Source organism: Cryptotermes secundus, unplaced genomic scaffold (genome assembly GCF_002891405.2).
Source record: "Cryptotermes secundus unplaced genomic scaffold, Csec_1.0 scaffold1951, whole genome shotgun sequence".
Taxonomy (NCBI): Eukaryota; Metazoa; Arthropoda; class Insecta; order Blattodea; family Kalotermitidae; genus Cryptotermes; species Cryptotermes secundus.
This window is the reverse complement of record NW_019727443.1, coordinates 629,099-642,361: the sequence shown is the minus strand read 5'-3', so window position 1 is coordinate 642,361 and position 13,263 is coordinate 629,099. Positions and strand designations below refer to the sequence as shown.

The 13,263-nt window shown below is 41.2% G+C and overlaps 1 protein-coding gene across 2 annotated transcripts; it reads right to left on the bottom strand.

Moving 5' to 3' along the window:
- Window positions 1-2,307: 2,307 nt before the first annotated feature.
- LOC111864867 (hydroxyacylglutathione hydrolase, mitochondrial) lies at window positions 2,308-11,702 on the bottom strand. 2 transcript variants are annotated; one of them, XM_033751608.1, is made up of 7 exons: window positions 11,380-11,702; window positions 9,590-9,705; window positions 7,731-7,852; window positions 6,515-6,735; window positions 5,770-5,873; window positions 4,816-4,960; window positions 2,308-2,452 (listed from the first exon to the last, which is right to left on the bottom strand). In XM_033751608.1, exons 1-7 carry the CDS (start codon window positions 11,447-11,449, stop codon window positions 2,325-2,327), a joined length of 906 nt encoding a protein of 301 aa, XP_033607499.1. In that variant the 5' UTR covers window positions 11,450-11,702; the 3' UTR covers window positions 2,308-2,324. The 2 variants fall into 2 exon arrangements, with proteins under 2 accessions (XP_033607499.1, XP_033607500.1); XM_033751609.1 differs by having other exon boundaries at window positions 11,601-11,702.
- Between the last annotated feature and the right edge of the window lie 1,561 nt (window positions 11,703-13,263).

Below are 13,263 nucleotides of genomic sequence, written 5' to 3'. Positions count from 1 at the left end.
CCTAAGGACAATTATGACATGGCGAGCGAGTATTTTGTACTTCAATTTTATGGCTTTCCGTCACTCACAAGTTGGTTTGATGTTACGTACATTATTAACATTACAGAATCCACATATTCCTGCCAGTTTTAATATGTATTTTGTAATCAACAAGTGTGTAACACCGGTCAAAGTTTGACACTTCTCGGGCCATTATCTCCGTAACCGTTCAACTTTGGACATAGGTGTTTTGGGTTATATCGGCATACTTTAACATAAGGAACACCCTCCCGAAGTTTGGTCCATTCCTCCTGGGACACCCTGTATACAATATAAATAATATACTATTACTATTAATAATATATTATTTATATTGTATGTATATATTTTAACTCTTAGAACATGTACTGTAATAGTGGCTTCTAACTGTATTGATGTAAAGGTGTCCCTCTGAAGATGGTCTCTGAAGACCGAAACATGTAAGGGCGTGAATAATTGAAATAAGAAAATCTTAACTAGTCACACTGAACGGAACTATTTAACTCTTTCCCAACTTGATGTTATTGTTCCTTTACCTGTATCTAATAGTAGGAAGTATGGGCACTGTAGGACAGTAACTGCCAGAAGTAACAGATGTGGCATTCACTGTGGAAGATTTGTTTGAACTACAGAATGTGCATTATTGAATCTCTTTGTCCAACTATTACAATGCAGATTGATGTCTTCTGGTATGTAATGCCACATGGTCTCATAGATCTTTACTGACTTGGCCCAGTCCCTGTCCACAACATATGATGCATGTCTGGACCTAGCCAGCCAAATGCTGCGTCTTTCAGAGGACAAGACATGACACTATGGAGCCCCAGCCTGGTAATGGCCAGTGACTAGGCAATACCTGTATAATGCGATGGAGTGAGTGATGGCTTCACTGGCGAGCCCCCTCAGAGTGGAAAGTGGCCTGGTAGAACTGAGTCCGGCGGCCCATCTGCTCGAAGGGCTCTACAGAGCCAAGACCACCTGGAGGTACCCATGATGATCCTGAATGTTACCCGCTGTCAGCAGAAGCTCATGAATGGATCCCACTTCTGACACCAGTTGTCACATGTCTGAGTGACTATAAATGGGGTTTGGATTGGTAATTGGATTTAATGACCACTTACAGATAGTAACTATAGGGCTATCGTTAATTCACGCTCTACAGCATGCACCAAGTCTTCTCAATTTGTTTTCAGTAGCCATTTCCTGATAATGGATGTTCTCTGCTTATGTCCTTACTGGCTGGTGAATCTGACAACTGACTAAGCTCTAAACTTTATCCCATTTATAAAAACCCACTGGCACGGACTGTGTACAGAACACCCACTCCTCATTCTTGCAGTCAGTTGTTTCGGTGGGATCATGTTTGCAAAGCCATCACTTAGCAATGGTCTACGTGCTACAATACTTCTCCATGTTCACCCTGCTCTTCTACCCTGAAGACAGAGGCAGCACGTTCCTCCAAAATGTCAGTAAACATCTACAAGACCACATGGGTCACATCCCCAAAAACAGTCACTGCCATGAGAACCTCAGATCTCACATACTACCGAAATATTCCCATATTGAAGCTACCTTACTTAAACATCACTTCAATGCCATTCCGTAACAAATGAAAGATTCTGTATACAGTACATTCAGAACAGTGCAAAAGTCTTGAAAGAGCCTCACATCATGTGAGCAGTTCTACACTACTAGTTCCTATTTCACCTTTTAAAAATAATTCTACAAATGCTAACATGTGAGGTTGTTTATAAATTCAAAATATGGACAAAGGAATAGAGGCCACTGGAAAAAAAATCCTCATGGATCCCATTCATCCATGGGTTGATGGATTTCTTGATGCTGGAAGCACCGCACCATTGTGGCCTTGACATCTTTATCTGACCAAAATCCATGGGTCTTTTAGTACTTTCTTGAGGAGCCTTAGCAGTCCTTATGTACCTGTACTACTGTATGATGAACTATGCCATGCATTTAGAATCATTATGGTAAATGTTAAGCAAAGTGTAGAATGTTTATGCATTTGGTATAATATGTGACAGAAATGTTGAGAATTTGCGAATAACACAGTATGTGCTTCATGTCTCATTCTTAAGTACCAATATTTAAGAAGTTTGGACCACATATTCTTTACACTAGATGATAGTACATTCCATTAAAACAAGGAAATTTACATCATATTGTGAACCACATCTGATCTGTTCTCAGATTTATGCTGCTACTTATAACATTCTTCCTTAAATAAATTACTTGTATGTATAAATGGCATCAATTATTACCATGCAAACCTGGATCAATGAACACATTTAAGCCTTAAAGCTGTCCTTTTCTCTCCTGATGAATCCCATTGTAGCAATTGCTTCATTCTGTCCTGCATGCTGCTGTACCGTTGATTCATGGACCCTCATAAAAGGATTGATCCGCTTTTCCTCACCTGAAGGCCAAAACAAATTCATTAAATCACAATACAACTTAACCCAGACATCTGGAAACTGGAATGAAGTTGGTGCAGCACATGAAACAATGGCTGGGTTCCCCAGTGACAGTGTGGCAAACCCTCAGATGCACACACAAAATGGGGTTACTTTCATCATCTCAGATCTGATCCCTCTGGCCTGTCTAATGTTAAAATTACACAATTGCTCTCTTATGGCAGTAGTGTTGCTACCTAAAGTAGGTGATGCAGGCTACCCCAGTAAGGTAGCCTTATCCCTGTAAGAGGACTTCGAGGCTCCCACATTTTCTAGACAATCAGCACACAGGTGGCAGTGAGGCTGTCAGCCTTATGTGCCAAGGTATCCCTGTAATGTGGAGGCCCATAGGGTTGTTGAGAAATTGAGGCTCCCACATCCTCTAGACAATCAGCTCACAGATGGTGAGGTTTTCAGCCTTATGTGTTGCCTGCTCTTTACCCTCAGGAAGATTACTGACACTCATTTCTGTTAGAGGCTGTGTCAACTGCAGAGCCAAAGCGTGGCTGAAAGGATTAGGGTTACTGAAATATCCAATAACCTCATCAGTAATTGAACTCATGACCTTCCAGCTTGTAGCACAGTGCCTCAACCAACTATGCACCGTGTGCCTGCCCAGGTTCACAGACAGTGACCTGGATCATTACATCATTCATAAAGTTACCACAGAATCTATTTTCAACATAGGATGAGAACCAAAACTGCCATACCAAAGATCTTTATACAGGGCTTTTATATCCGTTCGGTTGCCTACTCAAGGTGTTGGGAATTGTGGACTCGGTGCGACGCGATAATGCACACATTGCGGGTAACAGCATAGGAGCCGCTATTGCTGATAGGGGCAACAGGCCAGTAAACACTTCCCTGCGGTGATGCAACAGCAGAGGAGCTGTGCTAGGCAACGAGACAGTAAACACTTTCCCGCTGTGATGTAACAGAGGACGCTGCTGCTGCTGCTAGGGCAACAGGGAACACTATCAGAAGCCAGCTGAGGCCCAAGCATGGCAGTGTGTTGTGCCCAGACAGAGAGCAGTGGAAGCTGACGGCGTGTATGCCGACACAAGGCAGTGTGTGTTGTGCCCAGACAGAGAGCAGTGGAAGCCGACGGTGTGTGTGCTGACAGAAGGCAGTGGTTAGCCAGCACGCAGAGTTTGACAGTTCTACATTCTAGTGAGAGTTGTTAATACGAAAGGAGCGACTGTGAGAAACGACGTGTTCAACATTTTGTGTTATAGTTACTCTGAATTGTATTTATGGCATTGAGTAATTAAGTGACACTGCAAAAGAATACACTCCTCAAGGTCCTGTTTCACGACACAAGGTATGATGTATCCTCAGAGATGCTTAGACAGGATATATAATACACACCAAAAGCTACACACCCAGCCACAGGGATCTTATCTTATGGAGCAGAGTTCTTATCCCTTCCACACAAAGTGAAGCTCTGAAATACTCATCTGCTTCACGAATTTTACTCACAATCCAACTTACACGTACCACATAGGCCTTACTTTCAACATAACGTATTCAGGCAAATATATGCTTGTAAGCACCCACCCATTTCCTGCTTTTACAAGACCAGCATTAGCCATTCTCTAACAATAAGCACTGCCTTGTATCCTCTGCACTATGTGAGAAGAGCATGTAACAGTGGGTGGAAGCTGCTATCATGTTCAATGACTGAAAGAAAAACCTCTCTGATTTTAGTTCACAAGCAAACTATACTGACCGAGCAACCACCGCTTGTCAGCGAAGTTAGTGCAAACATTGGCAGCTAGAGGATGTCGCGTGGTCAGCACAACGAATACCCATGGCTGTTAATTTCGGTTTTCTAGACTGGAGCTGCTATTTCCTTGAAATAGCTCCTCAATTATTCTCAAGAATGGACCCCATTCTAGACCCACTTCTTCTCAGAAAATCTGGTAGTGCTGGGAATTGAACCCAGACCTCTGGATCAGTAGCCAGGAACTCTGACCAGTAGGCCACACAGTGAGGCCATAAAAACTAAAAGGCAAACTACTGTTTATTATCTTTTTGAACCGTGATGCTATCTAATAATATATAACAATTCAATTCCTACATCGCAGAAAACATACGAGTACTGCATCTTCATTTCAAAGACCAACCTGTTACCACCGTTTAGTGAAATAACTGCTGTTTGTCATGAGAATCGTATACAACGCAGATACAGCACGTGGGAAAAATGCAGTTTCATAATGGCAGCCACTACCACTGTACTGATTTTCTCTACTAATATCTGCATTACACTGTTCTTGCCATTCATGAATCTTTCAGAATTGGGTCAGCAGACAGGTCCAATACATACCAATTGTTGAGGGTACTGTTGGTTCCATTTTTGTTCGCTTGTTCTGGGCCCACGACATTTTTTCTTCTATGTCGATGTTATTCGGCTCTACATGACGGGCAAACTTCAGGTTTCCAACTGTGTATTCATGCCCACAAAACACTCTCTGAAATATTCACAGGAAGAACAGAACTTTTAACTTCTTCTATCCTGTCAGAAGGCTTCTGACATCACAACTTCCCCAAACAGATTTACTGTCAGACACCTCCTGCTTTACAAATTTAGTGCATCGTGGCTGCACATCAAGTGTTAAATCCTTGCTGTTTATACATCCTGATGTGTCTTCTGGTACTTCACACACAGGAACAACAGACAGAAGGAGTTCTACATATTTCCATTTACAAAGTGCCTTCTTTAAATTTTCATGCAAATTAATTGTAGTTGGTAGGGTAAAGTTGGAAATAAAAAGAATGATGAAGCATTACATACAAATAATTCCTTTAAATAACATCAGTATACAGTGAAGTTCAGAGATTAATCTTTTTCAAGCTCAGAAGGCAAAGACTGGCATTAAAGCCCACTATGAACCTTAGATGTCTTTGGAGGTATAGCTCCAGTCTTTCTTAACTTTCATCATTAGATGGCATAAGTAGTTAGCAGCATACATCAGCTATTCTATTTCATGGGAAAGAGCCCTTGGTACCCACTGGACAGGAAGCTGGTTAGGCCCTACACTTGGTCTGCATGTGGAAGAGAGAAAGTCTCCATCCTCACATAGAATCCAACCCTCACTGGTCATCCAACTCGGCCTATTCACCAAACACTGTCAAAACCTGTTTCTCTGTTACTCATTTGTTAAAGTTTTAGCTACTGCATCCTGGGATCATGACAATGAAAACAACCATATCCCGGGCAATAAATGGATACTTCTTTTAGTAAGGTATTAACAAAAAATGTATAAATAACACAACTTACTGTTTGATCAGGGAGTTTCCCCAGAGTTTCCACAAGACCTTTATACATCTGATCAGGGCTTCCTTCAAAAAATCTCCCACAACCAGCAACAAACAAGGTGTCCCCTGGAAAAATAAAATTATTGAATGAATTACCTATATGGTGTCCGCATACACCATCAAACTGAGATGATGCATGCTACATGTATATTCTGGGGATGTCCCCTGTCCATCTCCTCTCCTGCTCATCACGCAGAATGAGTGTTTCTGGCATTTAACGTACGGTTTATTACAACTGTCATACTCTCGTCTGCATCTGTTCAAGGGGTGCAAATATTTTTTATGTTTAAAGTAAAAGATCAACTTGTCTTTGTGATTAATTAAGCGTCAAGCCATGAAGATGTATGGGGTAATGGAGGTATAGTTCGACACAATCTTAACCCTGGCACTAAGTGGAGGTAAGTGGTCAGCTTCACACCCTGGTCACTTTATCCTTAGGAAAGGACACCCCCATAGCCATTGGATAGGAGGCTGAATGGGCTTCAGAGCTGGATTGGATGCTTCAAAAAGATCTTTGTCCCTGCAGGAAATCAAACCCTGATTTATTGGGCATGCAATTCACTATACTGAATGAAGTATCACAAGAATTTTTAACAGTTACAAGAATGAAAACTGACATACACATCAGTACAAATAGAAATCAGGAGTAATATTCTAATAAGTATGGTGTATGTTGCACTAATGGACCTGAACTTGGTGAGGGTTACCTGTAAACACTGCTGGATCATCGCCCGGTGATTCAACAAAATAGCAGATATGGCCTGAAGTGTGACATGGTGTAAACAGACATCGTATGTTTAACTGTCCAATTTTTAATTCATCGCCATGACCCACTTTGCGTGTAAGTGCTCCCATGCGATCGTCTCCTCCACACACTTCCAATCCTGCGACCTTCTTTACAATGCTCTCATTTCCACCTGCATGATCCCTGCAAAAAAAGTTTCAATCCAAGTAACCCATTGTAAACACTGCTCTGGAAAGTGGCTGTAATCCTGCCAGTCAGGAAGAAGCCATGAAGCACTGCCATGCTACTGCCATGCACAAATATGTTGGCTAAACAAGCCTGTCAGCAACTGACCAGTGAAAAGATAAAACCACACGCAGCCACCTACCTTCTGAAATTAAAAAAAATGTAATCTATTTCCAGTTTTGGTAATGTGACCACCTCAGCACAAGCATGACTGAGCAGCAACAGGAAGGGTGTGCCATACAAATGTGAGGTTCTGGGTAAGCAAGGGGAGGTTTTCTCATATGACTATTATGTTGGACACTATCTGACATGTACTTCTTTTGGCTTATTTTGGACTTCACCCATCATCCGGTATGTAAAAGATAAAAAGACAAAAAAACACGTTTTGGAGACTGGATCTGTCTCCGTCTTCAGGTGGATAAGGAAGGATAAACCTACTCACTTGGGCCCCTTAGAAAGAGCTAGTCTCAATCACTGGTCCACCTGAAGACGGAGACAGATCCAGTCTCCGAAACATCGTGGTTTCTTGTCTTTTTGTCTTTTACATACCGGACGATGGGTGAATTCCGAAATAAGCCAAAAGAAGTACAGTATGCACCATCGTCAGAATCCTTTCAAGACTATCTGACATACTGAACCTTCTGCAAACTGGATCCCTCATCAGGTATAAGGAGGCAAAGGATGCAAAGGATCTGCTCAGATGGGGCCTAGAGAAAGGGCTAGTCTTGGTCACTGGTGCAACTGCAATGCTGTACTCATGTGATGAACAAAACCACTGTCAATGATCTTGGGACTATATGTTTTCTACTTCCTCACTTATTCCTCAGATAAATATGTCATTTATTTTATTGACCTTCAGGGTAGTTTTCTGACATTTCTTTTGCATCTGAAAAACCGTCATAAATTTATCATTACAGAAATGTCAAACAAATGAACAGAAATCAATAACTAACCAATGATGATGTGTGGTTAGTACCATGGTGAGTTTGACACCGTGTTTCTTCACAGCGTCAACAACTGTCTCTGGGGCTACGGGATCAACAATAGCTGCCTCCTTTGTTGCTTCATCCACAATCTGTTGACAGAGAGAAAAAGTGCTACTACTTAAGGAAACAAATGGGGCCTCACTACAATGCAGAGACATGTTGGAAATCAAACTTGATATTGGTCTGCACTCTGAGCTCACTATTCATAGTCTGGATCTTGCACCACTTCAAACTGAGGGTGACATCTTATTGCTCTCTAAGCGCTTAGTGGGGGGTGGAGTCCAACTGGGTCCACTTGGCATGGTGGCCACTGACTGGCCTATTGTGCCTGCCCCAGGGGATTATGATGAGGGAGAATTTGGTGGAATGAAGATTGGCAGGGGAAACCGAAATACTCAGGGAAAACCCACCCCAGTGCCACTCTGTCCACCACAAATCCCACTTGACCAGACCCAGGATTGAACCCGGGCCACTGTGGTGGGAAGCCAGCACTAACCGCTTGAGCTATGGCGTGGCTTACTCTCTAAACAAACATGATATCATTTGAGCGGACAAGAACATGGTGTCACAATGGAAAAGTATGACATAATTTGAATATTCTTACTCATTGTCTAAAAGATCTCTTGAGTTGGCAACCTTATGGAAGAAAAAAAAAACTTGCATTTTCAATAAGATCTCTAGTATAGTGATTTTTCCAAGTTCTCTCTTTCTCTTCCTAGTATGGTGATTTTGGCAAACAGTAAAAAAGTAAATCCACCACTGTAACAAGCCAAGGAGGCCCATAGGGTTGTGAGATGTTGAGGTTCCCACCTTTTCCTGGTTAGATTATCAGTCTTATGCGCTGGCCCGCTGCCCTTTACCCCCCGGGAAGATTCCAGGTACTTATTTCTGTTAGAGGCAGAATCGACCCTGGGGCCACAATGCTGCTGGAAGTATTAGGTCAACTGAAAATCCAGTGATATGATTGGGAATTGAACCCACGATCACCCAGCCTGTAGCACAGTGCCTCAACCACCTTATGCTACTATGTGCCCCTGGTGACTTTGGTTCCCATCGCATGTTGAAAACATAATCTGCTAAGTTTCTAATAATGACATAATGATCTATATCACTATCCAATGACGACTCACCTTGAAAATTTTTTTAGACACAGAATACATAACACCTACATTAAAAAATATAAATATTACACTGGACAAGAAAAAGCATTACACATATCTGCACCAAAGTTAATCTGTAAAAATAAGACAAAGCTGTCCCTGTGCTTAATTAATTAAGCAGCCCCATGCAATGAAGATAGGGGAGTGGAGATACAGCTCCAGCATTCTTGACCTCAGCACTTGATGGAGGTGAGTGGTAGGCTTCATGCACCAGCTGCTCTAACTCCAGAAAAAAGAGTTCCTGGTATGGATTGCAGGCTGGATGAGCCCCAGAGTCAGTCTGGACTCTGTAGAGTAAAATCTCTTGCCCATATTGTGAATCCAACCCAGTGTCTATCCCATAGCCCTACGCTACACTGACTTAGCTGTTCTGGCTCCAAACAATAATAACAGAAAATTAATAATTTCAGTTCAGGCCATGCTCTTAACCTTTACTGTTTGGGGACAGGGTATTTGAAGCCTCCTGGTTCTATGTGGGGCTGACCACCATATTTTAATTCTGGATAATGTCTGACACTCAGCCAGAACAAGCATAAGCACTATTGTACAACATGCAGCTGATAACAGCAGTTCAAAATTACCCGCAGATTTCATTGGCACATAGTGTAATCTTCTGATCTTTATGTACTATGAGTTACAAGACTAATGAAGGCCGATGTGACTCACCAGGTACATATAATTATCCTGAAGAGCTGGTAATATGTGAACCTGCATGTCTGAAAATGACACTACGTCTGTCTGACTGTGATATCCTCGAAAGCCAACTGCACGCCACGCCGAAACTGTGGAAATATCAAAGCCATATTTCTTAGTTTCTGACTGTCAACATTACTACCAACTTCTCTGCATTATGGTTTATTAATTTTTTATTTATTTAACATCATTATTAGTACTTCAGGCTATACAGCATTCAGCAATGGCAATGAATAATGCAACTGAAATGATGCGATGGGACTGTGACTAGGCACTTGCCTGGAAGGACTAGAGAAAAAATCTGTCAGGATAGCTAGTCTCTTCCTAAATGTTAAGTGTGAGCACTACCTACTCGACCACTTCATTCAACAGGGGAAGCTCCTGCAGATCCATGTCCTATGTTTCTACCTACTGCAGGAAAGCTATACTTTTAATAAAACTAAAACAAATTACCTAAAACAGACATAACCAAACTGTAGCTCACGATCTGCAGCTGTGTAGTTCAAACGAAAAATATTAATCAATCGTTGTATACATATGGAGAAAAAAAAACTGCTGTGAGAGAAGTATATACCCATTACACTCCTATGTCACTGAATCCATGACCGTGTTTCCAGAACTTCTGTAAATTATAACATGTGGCCCCATTTTCCAGTAAGTATGGGCACTCCAGGGGCACGCAGTAGCGTAGTTGGTTGAGGCACTATGCTACAAGCTGAATGCTTGTGGGATCAAATCCTGATGAGGTCATTGGATTTTTTCAATTTACCAGCCGCACTATGGCCCTGGAGTTGACTCACCCTCTAACAGAAATGAGTATCAGGAATATTCTTGGAATGTTCTTCGGGGTAAAGGGTGGCCAGTTTGTAAGGCTGACAACCTTACCGCCATCTATGAGCCCATGGTCTAGAAAATGTGGGAGCCTCAACATCTCACAACCCTATGAGCCTCCACAGCCTGTTACAGGGATACCTTTACTTTTACTTTATTTTTAAGTATGGGCACCCCTGATACATAGGAAAGGAAGAAATGCTGTATCAGCAGACACAACTGAAACTTTGGACCTGTCACAGAACTAGTAAATTCCTTATACTAAAAATTATACAAGTTGTTGAGTGACAATTATGAGTTTGTTTGCTGTACCACTGTTACACTGTGGGACCTAAATCAATTAGCATCAGTCACCTTTGCTATCAGTACTGTATATTTTTCCTCTCATGAGTGTAGTTACAGTGCTGAGTCATGTGGCACTGGACTTACAACAATAAATAAGATTACAGTTTTCTGTGATGCAACAGCATGTGGTTTGATACATCAGATACAAACATTTCAGAAAAAGTTGCTGCCTCCATCTTCAGGGTATGTCATGTCCTATACTCTGAATATGGAAGCAATATTTTCCATGTTTCTACCTTTGCACCTCAAACTTAATACCGATATATAAAATTATGCATAGATTACATTCTCAATTGTTTGCGCCGGGCTACACATTCAAATTAACATCATATTCAACAATCTTCAAAATTACTGTGACAAGCACTATAAAATCATCTCGATTTCTACTGAATCCGCATGTTCCCGAAATGACTGCCAAATTTTGCAAAACACGTGCAAATAACTTATATTACGGTGTCTAGTGTCGCTATATTATATTTAAATATACTTCATGAGTAAACATGTTTTCAACTTCCGTTTATCTTAATTCTTTTTATCAATGAAGTGACCTTTGAACGCTCATGCATAGGTATCAATTTACAACCCACCTGTAAAATATGAGGCTGTCAAATATTGTGACACCCGTGTAGGCAATGCACGAAAAACAGAATTAAACATACTACTTTGATTAAGCAAACAAAATTATTCGGCTAACCTTCAATTTGTAAACGAATACAACACAGGTTCTATTACGAATATTTATCTATTTCAACATCACATATGCAAGAAATTCCAAGTTCTACCGCTTTAACACATTTTAAAGCCTCACCTCGAAAGTTAAATGACAAATATAAGTAGCTCGCTCGCTCAATTTGGCTTCAAAACAACTAAAATGACACCTATCTTTGGCGTAGTATACGATCAAAACAAACTTTATCTTAGCAACGACCATTTTCGATATATTGAATCATATGTATTTCATCTGTGACCACCCTACTGTAGATTACTTCCATAGATTGATCGTTGCATATGCAGTTTTGGCCGACATGAAACGTTTTAAAAGNCACATATACACGGCGCCAAAGCCCAGAAGACTGCTTTCTTCGTTTTAAAATATTTATTTTTCTTTTTATTGCTATACAGTAGCTTTCCTTTGGGATCTCCGCGGCTTAAGTATTTTGCCCATGTCTGTTAGTTTATTGCCTGCGGGAGTACAAAAATAAAACCACTTCGCCGACAAGTGGCGTTGGCTCGGTCGGTATAGTTCGCCTGCGGACTACAGGCTACGGAGTTCGTTTGTATACATGAATCTACAACACAGTAATCTACTGCATTACCGCGCGGTTCATAACATTGTCTTCTATTGTGCAAATACCGTTTTCATCCTAGAACACATTTTTTTATACATGCTGGCCTTTCATCACGGTTTGGTATATTCCCACATGGTGTCTTCTCCTTTCTGCAGTGATCACTCATCTTCACTTCGTAACTCTCGGAGGAGATTTCATCTGTCATAAAGCAACTTTGAAAAACTTCACAGGATATAACTATTTGAATAAAATTGCCTCATGTACACGAAAGCCAGTTCATAGGTGATGATGGGCATATTTCTGCAACAAAACATAATTCTCTTCCCACCTGTTCTCTTGTATTCCTATACAATTCAACTTATTACTTTGTTAACACTTACTACCAAAGAGAGAGACTCATGTTTTACCCAAAAATGAACTGCCTGGAAGAAAGGTGATAAAGACCCCATTTAATTGTGTTTACTTCAGACTTTAAGAGGAAACAAGACTGTCAATAAATGAACTCACCTCTGAAGATTATGTCTTGTGGAATGTTCGGTTGATGGGTACCAATCTTTTGTGGAAACCTCCTGCCTTCACGTTCTGGGTACAAACGTGTCCAGAAGACAGTAGCAGGGCATTCCTTTAAAACTTTTGTACCTGCCTACAGCTACATGGCATCACATAAGACATTAAGCCATCTTCAGTCACTGCTATTAGGTCCTTAAACCTCACACATACTTACCTTCACTCAGGCAGCTGGTTGCTGGCTTCCCACAGTGGGGGCCCGGGTTCGATCCCAGGTGAAGTCACATGGATTCGTGGTGAATAAAGTGACAACCGGGCAGGTTTCCCCTGCCAATTCTCATTACACCAAATTCTCAATACTCATCTATCATCTGGTGCTGGTACAATAGGCTGATGTACCACGTGGTCTCAGTCCAACACCACCACTTTAAAAACCTACCTTCATTCAAGTAAAGTTTCATCTTTCACTACTGCACATTTTTACCTTGTTATTTTCAAAAAGTGCAATTTTACCCCTTTTGGTGCTATGTACATGTCACCGACATTAAGTAATGGTGCTCATTCCAACAGGCCACTAACTTGCAAATTAATTTCATGAATGTTACATGGTTACTGAACTTCATAAATTCCTTCTTGACAAGTTGACTATTTGGAGATAATGTCTGTCACAACATT